Genomic DNA, 15,483 nt, shown 5'->3' with positions numbered 1-15,483 from the left:
GAAGAAGAAGAAGAAGAAGAAGAAGAAGAAGAAGAAGAAGAAGAAGAAGAAGAAGAAGAAGAAGAAGAAGAAGAAGAAGAAGAAGAAGAAGAAGAAGAAGAAGAAGAAGAAGAAGAAGAAGAAGAAGAAGAAGAAGAAGAAGAAGAAGAAGAAGAAGAAGAAGAAGAAGAAGAAGAAGAAGTTGGTTAAAGAATATTGAGATTAATATAGGAAAAAAAACACTATATTCAGTAATGAGCACAATGCTTTCCATTTTCATGGTTAAAAAAAGCAATGTATTACTGTGAACAGTAGAAAATTATTTCACATATTCTTCGTGGATAGAATGTTAAATGGAATATAGTGGTAGGATTTACTCAGGGCAGAAGAACAACACTTTCCTCATGAATGTATCAATTATTGATTGATTTAATCATAGCTATTTGAATGATATATTGTGTCTGGAAAATAAGGCTGAGCTCATTTCAAATCATTTTCTAGTACTTTTTTCAACTTTACCTTAAAAGGTGGTAGATCTTGAGGTTCTGGGATTTTATCCACCAATGTTTTACTCTGAATGGATTCTTTTGATAGTAAGGCTTGCAAAGAATGAGCCACAAGATAGATACCATTATAGATGCTATAACTATGACCTGTCATTTGCATTTCAAAGAGAGGTCCAGGAAGACTTTCCAGATTCTCCTCTCCAGTGCATTTTTCAATATCCATTGCTGGTATTCCTGAATTAGAAAAAAAGCAGTCAAATGCTTCCTCCCAAAAATCTTTTAGAAATCCATCTCTTTGTCTCCAAGAAGGTTTTATGGACTTCAGAAATTCTTTGAATGCTAGAACTTCACCTGAGTGTATCTGAAAAGAAATGGCCCCATCAAACAATTGGAGATTCCAAGTCTTTAAATTTCCTGTTAGTATGAAGTCAACTTGACTGGTTGTAATCCATACTTTTCCAACAGAAGCATTTAATCTGTCATCAGGATCTCTTAGAAATATGGGTGATAGGAGCCATGGAATTGTATAAGATTCTCCATAGAGAATAAATACATTTACTTTAATATCTGTGAGATATGAATACAAAATATTAATTTTATAGCTAAATGTGTGTAGGTCATCCAAAGGAAGCAGAAGGGGTATTCTTTGTATGAAGGCTGGACAGATTCCATGCTTGGAAAGCATCTCCTGTAGCTTCTTCAAAAAGTGTTCTCCACTCTCATTATCAACAGCAAAGAGCCCAATCCATTTCCATCCAAAATGTTGAAGCAATTGGATGATCCCAATGTATACAGGACCCTCATTTGGTGCCATAAAATAAAAATTAGATAACCTAGTGACATGAAATCCTTTTGGGGAAAATGATCCATATGGAAGCTAAAAGAAAACAACAACAAAAAGAGAGAGAGGGGATTTGGATAGCATATTTTGTTTTGTCTCTTCTTCTTCATGAATTAATTTAAAACCTGGTCAGAATTATTTATTTAATTCATATTTCATGTTTCTGGACTGCCTATATATCATTATTTATAAAAAGAATTCCAATAGAACATTGCTTAAATTATGAGAATGCAGTTCAATTTCATTATTTTTCTAATTGGAATATCATCAGATACCAGCAGATGAAATCCATCTTCACCAGTACAAGCTAATATATTATTTTCAATCTCTTATTAAGTATGGAATCAGACTTCCTTCCATTCATGTTTTTGTGGGGATAAATACGTGAGAATATATACTTAAGAAGGTTCTTATTTTTTAACTAATTCAGAACAATAGAAATTTCCTTATCCCTGGACCTACCTGTGGAATTTTGTAGAATTCTACTGTTTCTGCCATATGGGATGAAGTATCTGATCCAAGTCCTCCAATGATGGCCATGAGATTTTTCTGAAGTCCACATTTGTAGTTGGGCAGAAATCTATCTGATTTGAAAAGTAAGTCCAGGGTGGTCCGATAAGTCATCCTGGCATTATTATAGCTGTCATAGATGTGGAATCCAAGGGTAACATTGGGCAGGATTTGTAGGTTCTCATTGATCTCCTTGACAGCAAAGACTAAGGAAAGGACATGTTGGTAGAATTTTGTAATCATACTGTAAATAAAGAAAATCTTTAAGAAAACAATTCTACAGAATGAATTAGTTGATCATCAAGAATACCCATTTGTACCTGTGATTGGAATTTACAAAAATGTCATGATTTAGGATTTTGTTGTGTATTACACTGTATCATGGAAGTCATTCATTAAAAATACACTATTTCATATTTGTATTTTTTTTTATTAATGAGAAATATTGTGTGCCTGTTTCATATAGATGAAACTAAATTTATTCCACTTTATTTACCCTCCTTTTAACCAAAGAACAACTAGGGGATACATGATAGCATTGTTCCAATATTTGTGAGGCTGCCACAAAGAAGAGGGGAGGTCACCCTATTTTTCAAGGCACCACAAGGAAGAAAAGAAATAATTGATAGAACCTAATCAAGGATTGAAGCAACCTAGAACTAAGAAGAAATTTCCTAACAGTGAGAACAATTATCCAGTGGAATGGCTTGCCTTCAGAAGCTGTGGATGCTCCATCACTGGAGGCTTTAAGAAGAAACTGGATAGGTACTTGTCTGGAATGGGATAGGGCCTCCTCTTGAGCAGGGATTTGGATTATAAGACCTCCAAGGTCCCTTCGAACCCTGTATTCTGTTATTCTATTCTACTACCATTTTTGTTCCTCAAATTTCCTTCTTTGGAAATTTGTTATTTGGAAAGAACATTTTCTCCATTTTATATTTTTTTATGTAATAAAAGGTCCACATTTTTGACCTTTATGTATTAGGAATTCCCACCTTCATATATATTTATAGTCTAGGTATTATGGAATCTGTGGTTGTTTTCTTTCAAGTATTTTGTAACCCAAGAAGATAACATATTCAATGCTTTGAAATGCTTTTCAGAACACTGAAGATTTTACCTAACCAGGTAACAAAATATCTGCAAGAAAATAACAGATCACAGAGCACCAAGGATTACACAGTTCAATCTGAGCTATATGTGTTCTCTTCTACTATTAATCTACAGTAGGTGTTCTTTCGGCATTCAAATTCATATTTGTATGACTTTTTTCAAAATAGAATAAATAGTCTCTCATTACTACAGAGATGGATTCTGAAATCTCAAAAAAATCAGTAAATGCTTGGTCTGCCTTATAACTTCAGCTGCCTTCTTTAAGTTAAAGACTGTAAGTCAAAGAAACCGATGTGGATATTGAAAAAAGCTTACTATAAAGAAGCAATCATTACATAAAAACAGGGATAGGACCCGCTTACTTTGAAATTCCATATAGCTCCTGAAATGGATGTCGTTGAAATAAATGTTCACTGAAGGGATAGAGGTTCTGTGAAACCATAGCTCCAATGATGAGGTCACCTGGTTGGTACCATTCATGTAGAATAGGAAAAGGATTAACCTCTGAACAGTTTAGTGTATTCATTTTGATCACTGGGAACACCAGAAAGAATAATACATCAAAAGCCAAAAAATCTTCTAAAAGTTGTCTCCAACATATCAACTCACACCAATGGATCTGACTTAACATACTAGATTTTCCCAACACACCTCCTAAGAAAAAAGCATCAATTTAACCTTTAACTTCCATGGAAATACAGACATGTACTTGAATAATGACTGAGATTTCCGCAACTCAAATCTGAAATTGGTTTGATCAAGGAAAGATCAGATGCTGGAGAAAATGAACCCAATAGCACTGTTTAACTCTTCACACTTCTCACCATCCCAAGTTCTTCATGGAACCAAGATAAGTTTATAACTTCTTTCATCTATGTTTTCTAATTTTCACTGCTTTCTGGAAAATCTCTGTAGCTTTAAGCAGATAAACACATTACAGTAATTTGGACTCTTCAAGGAAAACTTAATTATCTACTAAACATTTTCCCTATAACTGGCTTAAAAAAATAATTAATTGTCCCATAAGTAATTTTAAAAATCAGATTTTACATTCAAACACACACACACACACACACAAATAATGGTTGGTTAATCTGCATGTCATACGGCAGCAAAGTGATGAACACATATCACTTTGAGTTGAAGGATATTTGCCTCACCTAGAAGAAATGCTGTGGGAAACAATAATAGTAACTTAATGATTATCTATAAGAAAAGATATAATAATATCTTTGTTCCTAGAGTTCCCACTACAGATGTGCAAATCAGATCTGTCTATTTTGTAGATGAAGATCATTAATTTGTTATGATTTATCTAAACTAATTTAGAAGATCAGGTTCATTTGCCATTCTGCCTTTCATTTTCATTTTAACAGTCAATTTAATACAGACACATGATTTGGGGGCCAATTTTCCAGATCAGGGATAAGCAAAGTTAGGTTTCTGTAATGCATATGAAATGAGTTATACACTGATTTAATATGTAACCATCATCCTTGTTTTTTAACCATTTACTTTGAGTTTTTAAAATGTTGTTATCTGCCTTGAGTAGAAAGCTGGAGAATAAATGAAGGAAATAAATACAAAGATGAATGGGTTACCAAATAACTGTATAGAAGCATAACAACTTTATTATTTTCTCCTAATTAATTACTTCTTGTCATTCAGATGGGATTTCAGCACAATGATTTAGGATTTAGGTAGAAAAATACAAGCCAGTAACCTGGTACTGCAAGTCAAAATGGAAAAGACCTTCATAGCCACCTTGTCTTTCCCCTTGGAGCTCATGTAGGTGGGAACAAAGAATATCCAAACACTGCAAAACATGAGCATGCTGAAAGCAATAAACTTGGCTTCACTGAAACAGTCAAATAATTTTAAAGCATGGAAAGCAACAATGAATCTTCCAATGGCTAGGAAGCCTGTGTAGCCTAGGACAAGATAAAATTTTGTTGAAGATTCTTTATTACATTGTCCAATAGTTTCTTCAATAAACAAGTTCATAACTAAATCAATGAAAGGGGGAGAGTTTGCCAGTCACACCAGACAGATGCCTGTTTGAATGACAGAGCAGGAAAAGACAATGGAAAGGGTCCATTTTTTCCCTATCCATGTCTTTGCAGTTGACCCTGGTTTTGTGGGACAAGAGGGACAAAGATGGAAGGGACCTTGGAGGTCATCGAATCCAACCCCTTGCTCAGGCAGGTGGTTTTTCTCCATTGCCAGCTGCTCTCTGTGAACTAGGAGTTTCACTAAACATCAAAGAGGCTAAGTAGTTATCTGTGTCTGGGCTTTGTGCCAAGTCCATTCTAGACACAACAAATTTGGTGCTGTACCTCTATGCCACCACTAGATCTCCTTAGATATCCATTTTCCAGCACTTAAAGCAAACAATTATTTCAACTTTAAAATTTCTTGAATTTCACCCCAATATTCTTTCAAAAAAAAAAAATCTTAACAGTTTTCTCAAGTTTATCAAAGCTATGTCTTTGTATTACTTCCACTTTAGTATTATGTTCTTCTCTATTTTTGACCCCTAAAAAGAATTGGACTGCCGCTTTCATTTCTCTGGAAGGGTGGGGCAAAAATCCCGTTCCTTCTTGCATTTGGGGACTTTCTTGTTTTTTGGCAATTTGTCTTTTCCATGGAGTCAAGTATCAAAATAGTAGAGAAAGGATCAATATTCTCACCCAGTTCCAAGCACACTGTTTAAAATCTGCTGGTAAGTGCTTTCTTTGTTCGGTTGTCAGTAGCTTGGGCTAGCTACAAGAATGCAGCTAGTCTCTCCCCTGCTGGTTTGAAGGGCTTTCCTCAGATCAAACAGATCTACTGCCATCTTTCCATGATCTACAAAGGTCCCCTCCTGCTTCATCACCTATCCAGGGCAACTTTAGGCCCATTTAGGACCCTCTGGCAGGGTGAAATCAGCTATGGAGAGCCCCGCTTTCCTTTGGCTGTATAGCCACGACACAAACCGGAAGTCCTCTCTTTCTCTTTCTCTGATATTAATGAAAAACCACCACATAGATGTGACCATTTTACTAAGAATTGACTATGAGTTTAAGAAGTCTTTATTTCTTTTTTTTCAAGATGGCAGCCACAGAGAAAGCATGATTACATTGTGGGAAGAGAAGTTGCTATTAAAATAAGTTATCTTAAACTAAAACAAAATGGTAGGAAGAGAGGTGGAGAAGGAAAGATAAGTCAGAAAAATAAAAAAAGACTGGAGAAGAGAAAAGGAGAAGAAAGATCTGTGGAGCAGAGAGGAGAATCAGCTGTGGGGCGGAGAGGAAAGCCGACTGAGGGCAGCATAATGACTGGCAGAGAGGAGAAACAGATGTGCTGGTGAGACAGTGGAGCAGGGAGGAGAGTCAGCCAGGGAGAGAAGAGTAGAGCTTACTGTGAACCATCTAGGCAGCCCTATTTGCTGAAGGAAGCAGAACACCAGTGTGATGGACCAGCAAACAGTAGCCACATGGCTGTGGAGCTGTTGGTGGGGGTGGTGGAATGCTGCAGCACAGTAGATTGGGTGGTGTGAACGACAGTAGACCAGGGCCTGCAGACGGCAGTAGACCAGGTGCTGTGGATGGCAATAGACCGGGTGGTGCAGACAGAAAAAGAAGAATAGGTGCAATAGATATCTTTTTGTCCTTGTTTGTGTTGGTATTGTGCTTTTAATACTTTAATACCAGTTATATCAGGGCTTGAATGAAATTAATGGATTTTAACTAGGTTCTATTCATTTTTCACAATTTGTTATATGCCTCTCTTTATTCATTCAAAGAAATATAAGCACTTCTATAAAAAAAATAATTCACTTTTGCCTCTCACAATGATTTGAGAGTCAGGTGAGATTGAAGGAATTCAAATTCAGCTTCAAAAAAGAGAAAGAAAAGATTTATCCATGACAATATCTATCTTTTTATTTGAGTCTAGAAGCATAACATAATATTGTATAAATGATTTCAGGTATGGAGCTGGCCTTGCATTGGTGTGACATAATAGTCTCTTTCCCAGCAGTGTCCACAATTTCTCTGTTAAGCACAGGAAAAAAAAGCACAGTTAAGTACTGATGATGTTACCTAATTGGGTAATGAAACATCTGCAAGGAAACAACCAAGCTCAGACAGCACCAAGGACTCCACAAATAAAGTATTATATGGCAAATATCTGTAGCTCAGGTGTAGTATGAGGGCAATGGTGAGATTCAAATAATTTAACAACCGGTTCTCTTGTTGCTACCATAGACACGAGATGGAGGGGATGTCACGTGATTGCAAATGGTGACTATGTTGATGTAATGCACTTAATGAAGTTAATTAAATACCTACACATATTATGCTATGTGTAGGGCTAACAAACTGCAAAAATAACAGCTTTGCTGTCTGAATGTGTAAATGTGTATCTTAACCTGCTGCTGGAAATTCTATTTGCTCAATTTACAGTTCAATATATTGTGTGAATTGAGAACATTAACAATTATCAGGTTCACCTAAAGTACAAAGATACCTTTTCCTATTTTCCAGCAACCGTGAGATGGGATAACATCAAAACCCATCTCCTGAGGATGGCCGAAAGATATTTTCTCAAGTTGCCTCCACAGTCTGATGGGCACAGCCACTCCCTCGAGTGGCACTCTGCACAACTGATCAACGTATCTTCCACCTTCACTTTTCCTGCTTCCAGTCTCACCCTCCTTTGGTGGTAGTGGGGCCTGTGTGGCGATGGCAGCTGTATGGGACCTCTATATTTCAGTGAAGGCAACTGAGCCAGAGCCCATGGAAGTGGAGGGGGTGAGCTGTTGCTTCAGACTAAACTCCAGCTTTCAGGGTTCCTCTTCTAAAAGCATCAAATAGAACACTACGCCACCATATAGCCAAAATTTGGTTTTCCACAATTTCATGGAAAAAATACATAGGTACAATGCATACCAAACAAAATTAAATTTTATATCATCATTGGTAAGTATATGCTTTAAATAAAAGATGAGAAGAAAGAATACATTTCACATCACGTCATTTCACTAAATTTCCAATATTTTTAAAATCTGATAATAGGTCACAGTGAAAATAGAACAATGGATAGAGAATAACTGCTTGTGTCCCACAAGTTCAATTAAATGTACAGGATTCAGAAACTTTTTAAATTTTACATTTCAAAGAACCCTAAACAATCCAAAACTGTTATTCCATGATACTGTACTAAATACATGTTCATTAAATGTTAATCAGCTTTTTACTATATTTATACAGTGGTTTATGAATATAAAGTATAAAAACCATGAAAGAGTTTGCAGACTTTGGATATCCTGTAAGTCAATATCTGAAATCTCCTAACAGTACCCAAGAAATCTAGATTCTGAAAGTTTTCTTGAGGTAATGTGTTGAAAAGGTGAGAGGGGTTAGGTTAAACAATCTTTGAAAATGTTTGAAAATAAAGCAGCATGAACACTTCTTTTTGAATGGGTAACCGTAATAAATCTCAATAATCATAATAATTTTCCAAAAATCTTCCTTTCACAGAAATAATTGCTTCTATATGTTTCATGTACAGCAAATAGGTTTTCTAATCTTCTTTGTCAGCAATTTCTTATACCAAAAAAATTGTATGAAATACTAAGTCCTGTTTATGAGTTGCTCCCTGTGGTTTAGCTGAGGCCTGAAAACTACAATGTAGCATTTTGGAAAAAATATGCATCCCAGTAATGCAGCGCTGGAGGACAAGATGGAGAAGACCTCCACAGCTACCATGGCTTTTCCTTTTGTACTCAGATAGGCTGGAAAGAAGGAGATCCACACACTGCAAAAGGCCAACATGCTGAAGGTGATGAACTTGGCTTCATTAAAACTGTCAGGTAATTTACGGGCAAGAAAAGCCACAATAAAGCTGGCAATAGCCAAGATACCCATGTAGCCCAAGACACAGTAGAAGAAGAAAGCTGACCCCTCATTGCATTGTAAAATCATTTCTTGGGACTCTGAGTGCATGTCTAACTCAGGAAATGGGGGTGATATCGACAACCAAAGCATACAAATACATACTTGAAAGAGAGAACAGGAAAAGACAGTAGAAAAGGCCAATCTTTTCCCCACCCATCTTCTCATCTGAGATCCTGGTTTAGTGGCCATGAAAGCCACAACCACTGTGATAGTTTTGGCCAGTACAGTAGAAATGGCCACTGAGAAGGTGATTCCAAAAGCTGATTGTCGGAGGAGGCAGGTCACTTGGCCAGGATGGCTGAGAAAAAACAAAGAGGATAGAAAACAGAGCAGAAGAGAGACAAGCAGGGTGTACGTGAGGGACCGGTTGTTGGCTTTGACAATGGCAGTATCTCTGTGTTTAATAAAGGTCCTAAGTACCCACATTGTGAGGAAGAAGAGAGAAAGAGCAGTTGAAGCTAAACCAATGCCTAGGGTTTCTTCAATAGTTAGAAAGACCACCGGTTTCACAATGCATTCTTTCTTCTCTTTATTTGGATAATGATCTTCTGAACATTCAAAACAGTCATCCATATCTGGAAAAAAAGTCAAGGAATTTGTCATCTATGCATTCCCTATTTTTGAATTTTATTTCTATGTAAATACAGCTTTACTTCAATTGTATCATTTAAGAGTGGCATAAAATAAAGTACAATGGGAAGGGCAATTATTCTTTGAAATGCAGTCTTTCTAATTTTCAAGAAGATTTTCAAATCTTCTAACATTTTCAAATTTACTACAATATAGACAATCTGCATATATTCCAATGATGTGTTCATGNTGAAAGCTTGCTAGAATGACTAACCTACCCATTTGATTTGAAATCTTCCCTTCAGGACATCGAACACAGTCATAGCAACAGAATTTCTTTTCTTCATCTCCTTTCTTCCAAAATCCAGGGGAACAATGGTCATTACACTGAGAAAGTGGAAGAACCTGGTGAGAAATATAGATGGTTTTGAAAAGGAAGATCTTTAAAATAGTTTCTATTTTTTTTCCTTTACGGAGGCAAATAATCGTTTACTTCCCAAAGGCTTCTGAATTTTATTTAGCTAGATTTATACTGTGCATTAAAACAATGTTGAAGAGGAGCAGAGCAAGTAAATAAATTGGCATGAAGGCAATATTATGGAAATGAAACAATTCTTGTAATTTCAAATAGAATTGTAACCCATATATAAATTTGTAAACTTGGTTTTTAAATCATAATACCAGTTTATCAATTTGGTAAATGAACATTTGTATGGAACATGCTATTATTTTTCCTTTCAACAACAGAAATCAAATTTGGAAAGTGACTATCTTCAGTATGGTTCAACACATAAAGAGCAACAGATCATAATGGATCAAGATGCAATTTGTGCAGGCTTTTACACAATCATGATTACCTACCTGGTTAAATCCAGGGTGCCAAAGGATTGTGCTCCTCTCAATGATGAATTCCTTTACTTCTGGAGCATTGGACTTTAACTTTCCAACTTTAACTCTCTGAAAAGATCTGTTCGGAAAAGTGATCATGTTGACAACGTCAAAACCACCTTGACCTTCTCTTTTGTCCTTAAAGAAGACTTTTTCTCCAGCTGAGTTATTAAAAGAAATCCCTTGAATAAACTTGTGGAGCTACTTGAAGAAGGATAAGAAAATGGGAGTCCAGAAGAAAACAATGGATTAGGGATAAAAGGATTAAAACCTCTGTTTATTTTACTCCCATTTTCCAGGAAACGAAAAAATGTCTTCCTAACTTGAAATATAGAAGAAGAAAATGTCAACCCACAATGAATGATCAATAAATGAGGTATGGAAATCACTTTCATTGTGTTAGTCAATGATGACAAGTACTTTCAAGCACCAAGCTTAACAATTTTCCTGGTAGTATACTTTAAATCTAAAAACTAGCATCACTTCATGAAAACAGTGCACCTCTACTGATAAAATACCATTGTCATAGTCTTTAAATCCACAGTCTCAAAACCCTGTTGACTAAATTGCAAAATACTAATAAGAAAAATGAAATATCCACATTTAAGAAAAGTCTGTTGGGCACAGAGCAAAGAAACACTGCCTTCAGATCCTTCTTTGTTGAATTTTTCTTGGAACTGGACTGGATAAATTTACAAGAAAGGCCCATTTTATGAAATAGTTATTTATAGAACCAAGGATGATATATAAATCTCATTGACAAGATTGAAATTTGCAAAGCCATTGATTATTTTCATCCCCTTGTATTCTGTAACTTAGAATCACCTCTTATACCACCAGCTTTCTACTGATATGTGAGTATAGGCTAGGGAAAACCAGCCACAATCAATTGTAGATAAGAATGACTATTCACTAAAGCAGAAGATGGGTAAAGCATCTTTTGAGATATTACCTGCCAAGGCTGAAAGTTTGGAAATTCAAACCTTTGAAGCTTTTTTTGTTGGGATCTTGATCTCATTGTCTCATGTAAAGAATATGCCACTGCATAGACTGCATTGTAGATACTGTAACTTTGGCCAGTCATCTGCAACTCAAATACAGGTGCAGGCAGATTCTCCAATTTCTCTTCTCCACTACAAGTCTTATCATGTGTTAAGGAAAATTCTTTATTTGAAAATGAACAGTCAAACAATTGCTCCCAAACATCCTGAAAAAATCCATTTTCATGGCTTGAAGATTTGGCGACTTGAAGAAATTCTTTGAAGCCTTGAACTTCTCTTGAGTGCACTGTAAAAGAAAGGGCCCCATGGAACAACTGGAGATCCAAACCTGTTTGAAATGACGTCAGTATGAAATCAATGGGGTCCATCAGGATCCAAACCTTTTTCAATTGTGTGCTGTCTTTATCCTCTAGATCACATAGAAACACAACAATTCTGAGCCACAAAATTGTGAATGATTTTCCATAGACAAGAAAAGCATTTGCTTTCTGATCTATCAGCTTATTACAAATCATTGGGTTTCTTTGAAGTAATTTGGACACGTTTTCCAAGTTTACTAGTTGTGGAATTTTTTGTGAGAAAGCTATGCAGATGCCATTCTGGGAAAGCAGTGACTGCAGTTTCTGAAAGAAATGTTCTCCTTTGTTCGTATCAAGAGTGAAGACTCCAATCCATATCCATCCAAACTGGAGAAGAAGTTGTATAACTCCAGTATATTGATGGTCCTCATTTGGGACCATGCAATAAAGTGAAGATAACTTAGTACTCCGGAATTCTTCTTGGGCAAAAGAGCCATAAGTCAACTAAACTAAAAAAAAGGGAGAGCCATTATTCATGAGAATCAAGGGGGAAATATGGAAAAAAAATGATTGCTTGCTGAATGGAAATTGAATGAAGGTGTCCCTACACTGAACATTTCTCCGATTAGACATAGATTATGGAAGATGAACAATATAAGCAATATGGTCTCAGCATGAAATATTTCCTCATCTGTGGACTGGATTATGAAGCAAAATTAACATCCTGATGTAGGGTTCCAGAATTTTCATGCTCATGAACACCTGGAATATGGCTAAATCTGGAGAAAAGCAACCTAGAAGCAACCAAGGAGAGGAGCAACCTAGAACTAAGAAGAAAATCCCTAATGGTGAGAGCAATCGACCAATGGAAGAGCTTGCCTTCAAAATATGTGGGTGCTTCATCACTGAAGGCTTTCAAAAAGACACTGGACATCATTTATCTGCAATGGTATAGGGTCTCCTGTGCGAACAGGGGGTGGGACTAGAAGACCTTCAAGGTCCATTCCAACTCTATTATTCCATGTTCTATGTTCCTTAGAAGTAGACTTATTCAATAAAATACTTAAATGTGAAAGACTATCCATGAGATTCTACAGAAATGGAAAAAGTTAAGTGTGTTCTCCTTTATTGCTTTTTATATATACAGATCCCCAAAAGGACCATAAAGCAGCAATCATCCAAAAATTCTGGAAAAAAACATTTAGTTTTCTAGTAAACTATTATTATCAGATCCTAATAAAGACAATAAAGTCTGGCAGAAAGGCATGGCAAACATCTAATATATAACTTTCATTAGAAAAAAAGGCAAAGTTTCTCTCACATCCCCTGCCCAAACTACCTGTGGAATTTTGTAGACATTTACACTATCTGCCATATAAGATGATGTATCCGAACCTAATCCTCCTATGATGGCCATGAGATGCTTCCGGCTATCACATTTGTAGTTAGGGACAAATTCCTGGGATTTGAAAAGCAGGTCCAGAGTGGTGCGGTAGGTCATCCTTGGATTGTGGTAACTATCATAGATGTGGAACCCAAGAGTGATGTTAGGTAAGATTTGGGGGTCCTCATTGATCTCCTTCACAGCAAAAGCCAAGGCAAGGATGTGCTGATAGAATTTGGTTATTACACTGCAAATAGGTTAAATACCCCCATTAGAAATATATATATATATAATTCTTGTAAGGTGGCAACATTTCTATATGAAGAAGAAGAATTTTTGTCTCTTACTCAGGTAGATAGATGTCAGGTTTTCCAAAACACTCAATAATTAGTACAGAATTCAAATATACAAATGTACTATAACAATATAAAAACAATAGCTTTTTTTCAAGCTACCACTTTATTTTCTATCCACTTAACACAAAACTGAATATGAATAGATAACATAGACCTTTTAAAAAATACTTTAATCTCACTAAATGTTCTTCAAAAGACTTCTTGCAACATAGTTTCATACATTTTACAAGAAAGACTTTAACATAATATAAAGGAAATTATTTCTTCTCTAACATCCAAATAGATTTCCAAGATAAAATGACTTAGATAACATACAAAAAATGGCATTTATGTTCAAACAGCTTCTACGTATATACGTTTTGGAGGATCTGATTAAGATTAGAAACTACTTGGGAAGAAAAAAGAACCCTTACAGTGGTAAACCATAACCTTTTAAAGACGGATGCTCCTTAAATTTAATTTCAAAAAAGAAGTAAACAATTTGAGACACCATCCCACCAATGATGAGGTCACCAGGCTGGTACCAGTCATGTGGAACAAGGAAAGGATGACTGGCAGGGCAGCTCAGAGTAACTATTTTGTTCAACAGGAATACCAGAAGGAGTAACTTCATGACTTTCTGCAAATGAAGAAAATGTCTGGGTCTATCTTTCAAAGTGAAGTTCTGGCAGAGAAGACAGAAGGAAGCAAATTTGTGGAAGTGAAGCTCACACAATCAGCATTACCAATTCCTGCCACCCTGTGGCTCTTGAACTTTTTATATGGATTGTTTCTTCCTCCCTATTGGAGTGATTTCAGTAATTCATAAGGGACATAATTACCACTGAACTATAGGCAACCTGGCAATTTTCTTGATGTAGCTGATCAATATCTTTCTTTTAGATAACATAATACGTGACAGAGACTAAACCTGTTTTGAAAACACCTGGAGAAATAGAATTGGACAATTGTTAGGTTAAGACTTGATTTTGTATTTTATATTTTTATATTATTCTGTACATACATGCAGCCTGGATTTGTAAATAATATTTTTCTTTGTACGTAATATTAGGTTGCACTATTTGTCCAATTCTATTTCTTCAGATGTCAGCTCTTTTTCTGGCAAAATCTGCAACCACCTACACCATTCAGAATAACTAATTTACTTTATTTTGAGGATATCTTAGAAAGATTTGTTCCCAAAAAAACTCTGCAAGGGTTGAAAAAAGCCAATGATCAATAATCACAAATGTTTTAAATAGCATGCTTCATTTAGAGTGACTCAAAATCTTCAACCATTTCATTTTTTCCCTAAGATGAAAATGCAGATGTATAAATGTTATGTCAGTCCCTATTTCAATCATATGTCTCTCAAGTAAAGAAGTCAGTAGTACATTCAAGGTATGATTTCATAGAGATGTATTTAATTCTGGAATGTTTGAAGAAGCCAGTCATGTATCATGTGTAACAGGGTAAAAAGTCAAGAAGAGTATGCTTTCATCTGCTTCGCTATATTACATATAAGGGAAGGAAAAAAGAGGGAGGAAGCAATGTTCTGTGACTCCTACTCTTCTCACATGGTATCTTTGTGGACTCAAAAGGTCACCTTTCAAGCACTTTTTAATGTAAGATAATGAGTATTCAGTATTTTCCTACAGGAATTAGGACAGTGGACAGTGTAGTAGAATATCAGCTGTCACAGAAGAAGGAAAGAAGGAAGGAAAGATGGAAGGAAGGAAGGAAGGAAGGAAGGAAGGAAGGAAGGAAGGAGGGAGGGAGGGAGGAAGATGGCCTTTATCTAGATTCTCCTAATGAATACAAAGTCGCCACTGAACTTAGCTTTCTAGTGGGTTCCTTTCAGCATTTCCGAGAAGCTTTCACCCCCATTTGTACTCTGATACAGGTGGCCCAAAGAGCTCTCAGGGAGAATGCTAAGACCAGATGACTGCAAATAAATCTGATCCTTCCAACCCTCCATCCTGTTAAAACTACCACCCCCTTAGCCCTCTCCATCCTGCCAAAACCAATGAAGCTTCTTGGATGAGAGGTTTTGTTTAAAGTGATTTTGTTTATCTCACATTTAAAGGTGATAGGATAGAATAGAATAACAGAGTTGAA

The 15,483-nt window shown here is 36.0% G+C and overlaps 1 protein-coding gene across 1 annotated transcript; it reads right to left on the bottom strand.

Moving 5' to 3' along the window:
• Positions 1 to 8,564: 8,564 nt before the first annotated feature.
• On the bottom strand, positions 8,565 to 13,147 carry LOC107297232 (vomeronasal type-2 receptor 26-like). The gene is made up of 5 exons (XM_015826591.2): positions 12,986 to 13,147; positions 11,299 to 12,150; positions 10,320 to 10,547; positions 9,737 to 9,863; positions 8,565 to 9,463 (listed from the first exon to the last, which is right to left on the bottom strand). Exons 1-5 carry the CDS (start codon positions 13,145 to 13,147, stop codon positions 8,565 to 8,567), a joined length of 2,268 nt encoding a protein of 755 aa, XP_015682077.2.
• Positions 13,148 to 15,483: the final 2,336 nt, after the last annotated feature.

This window comes from Protobothrops mucrosquamatus, unplaced genomic scaffold (assembly GCF_001527695.2).
Source record: "Protobothrops mucrosquamatus isolate PMUCROS unplaced genomic scaffold, P.Mucros_1.0 scaffold3197, whole genome shotgun sequence".
In the NCBI taxonomy this organism is placed as follows: Eukaryota; Metazoa; Chordata; class Lepidosauria; order Squamata; family Viperidae; genus Protobothrops; species Protobothrops mucrosquamatus.
The sequence above is the reverse complement of the archived record's forward strand: the minus strand, read 5'-3'. Positions and strand labels throughout refer to the sequence as shown.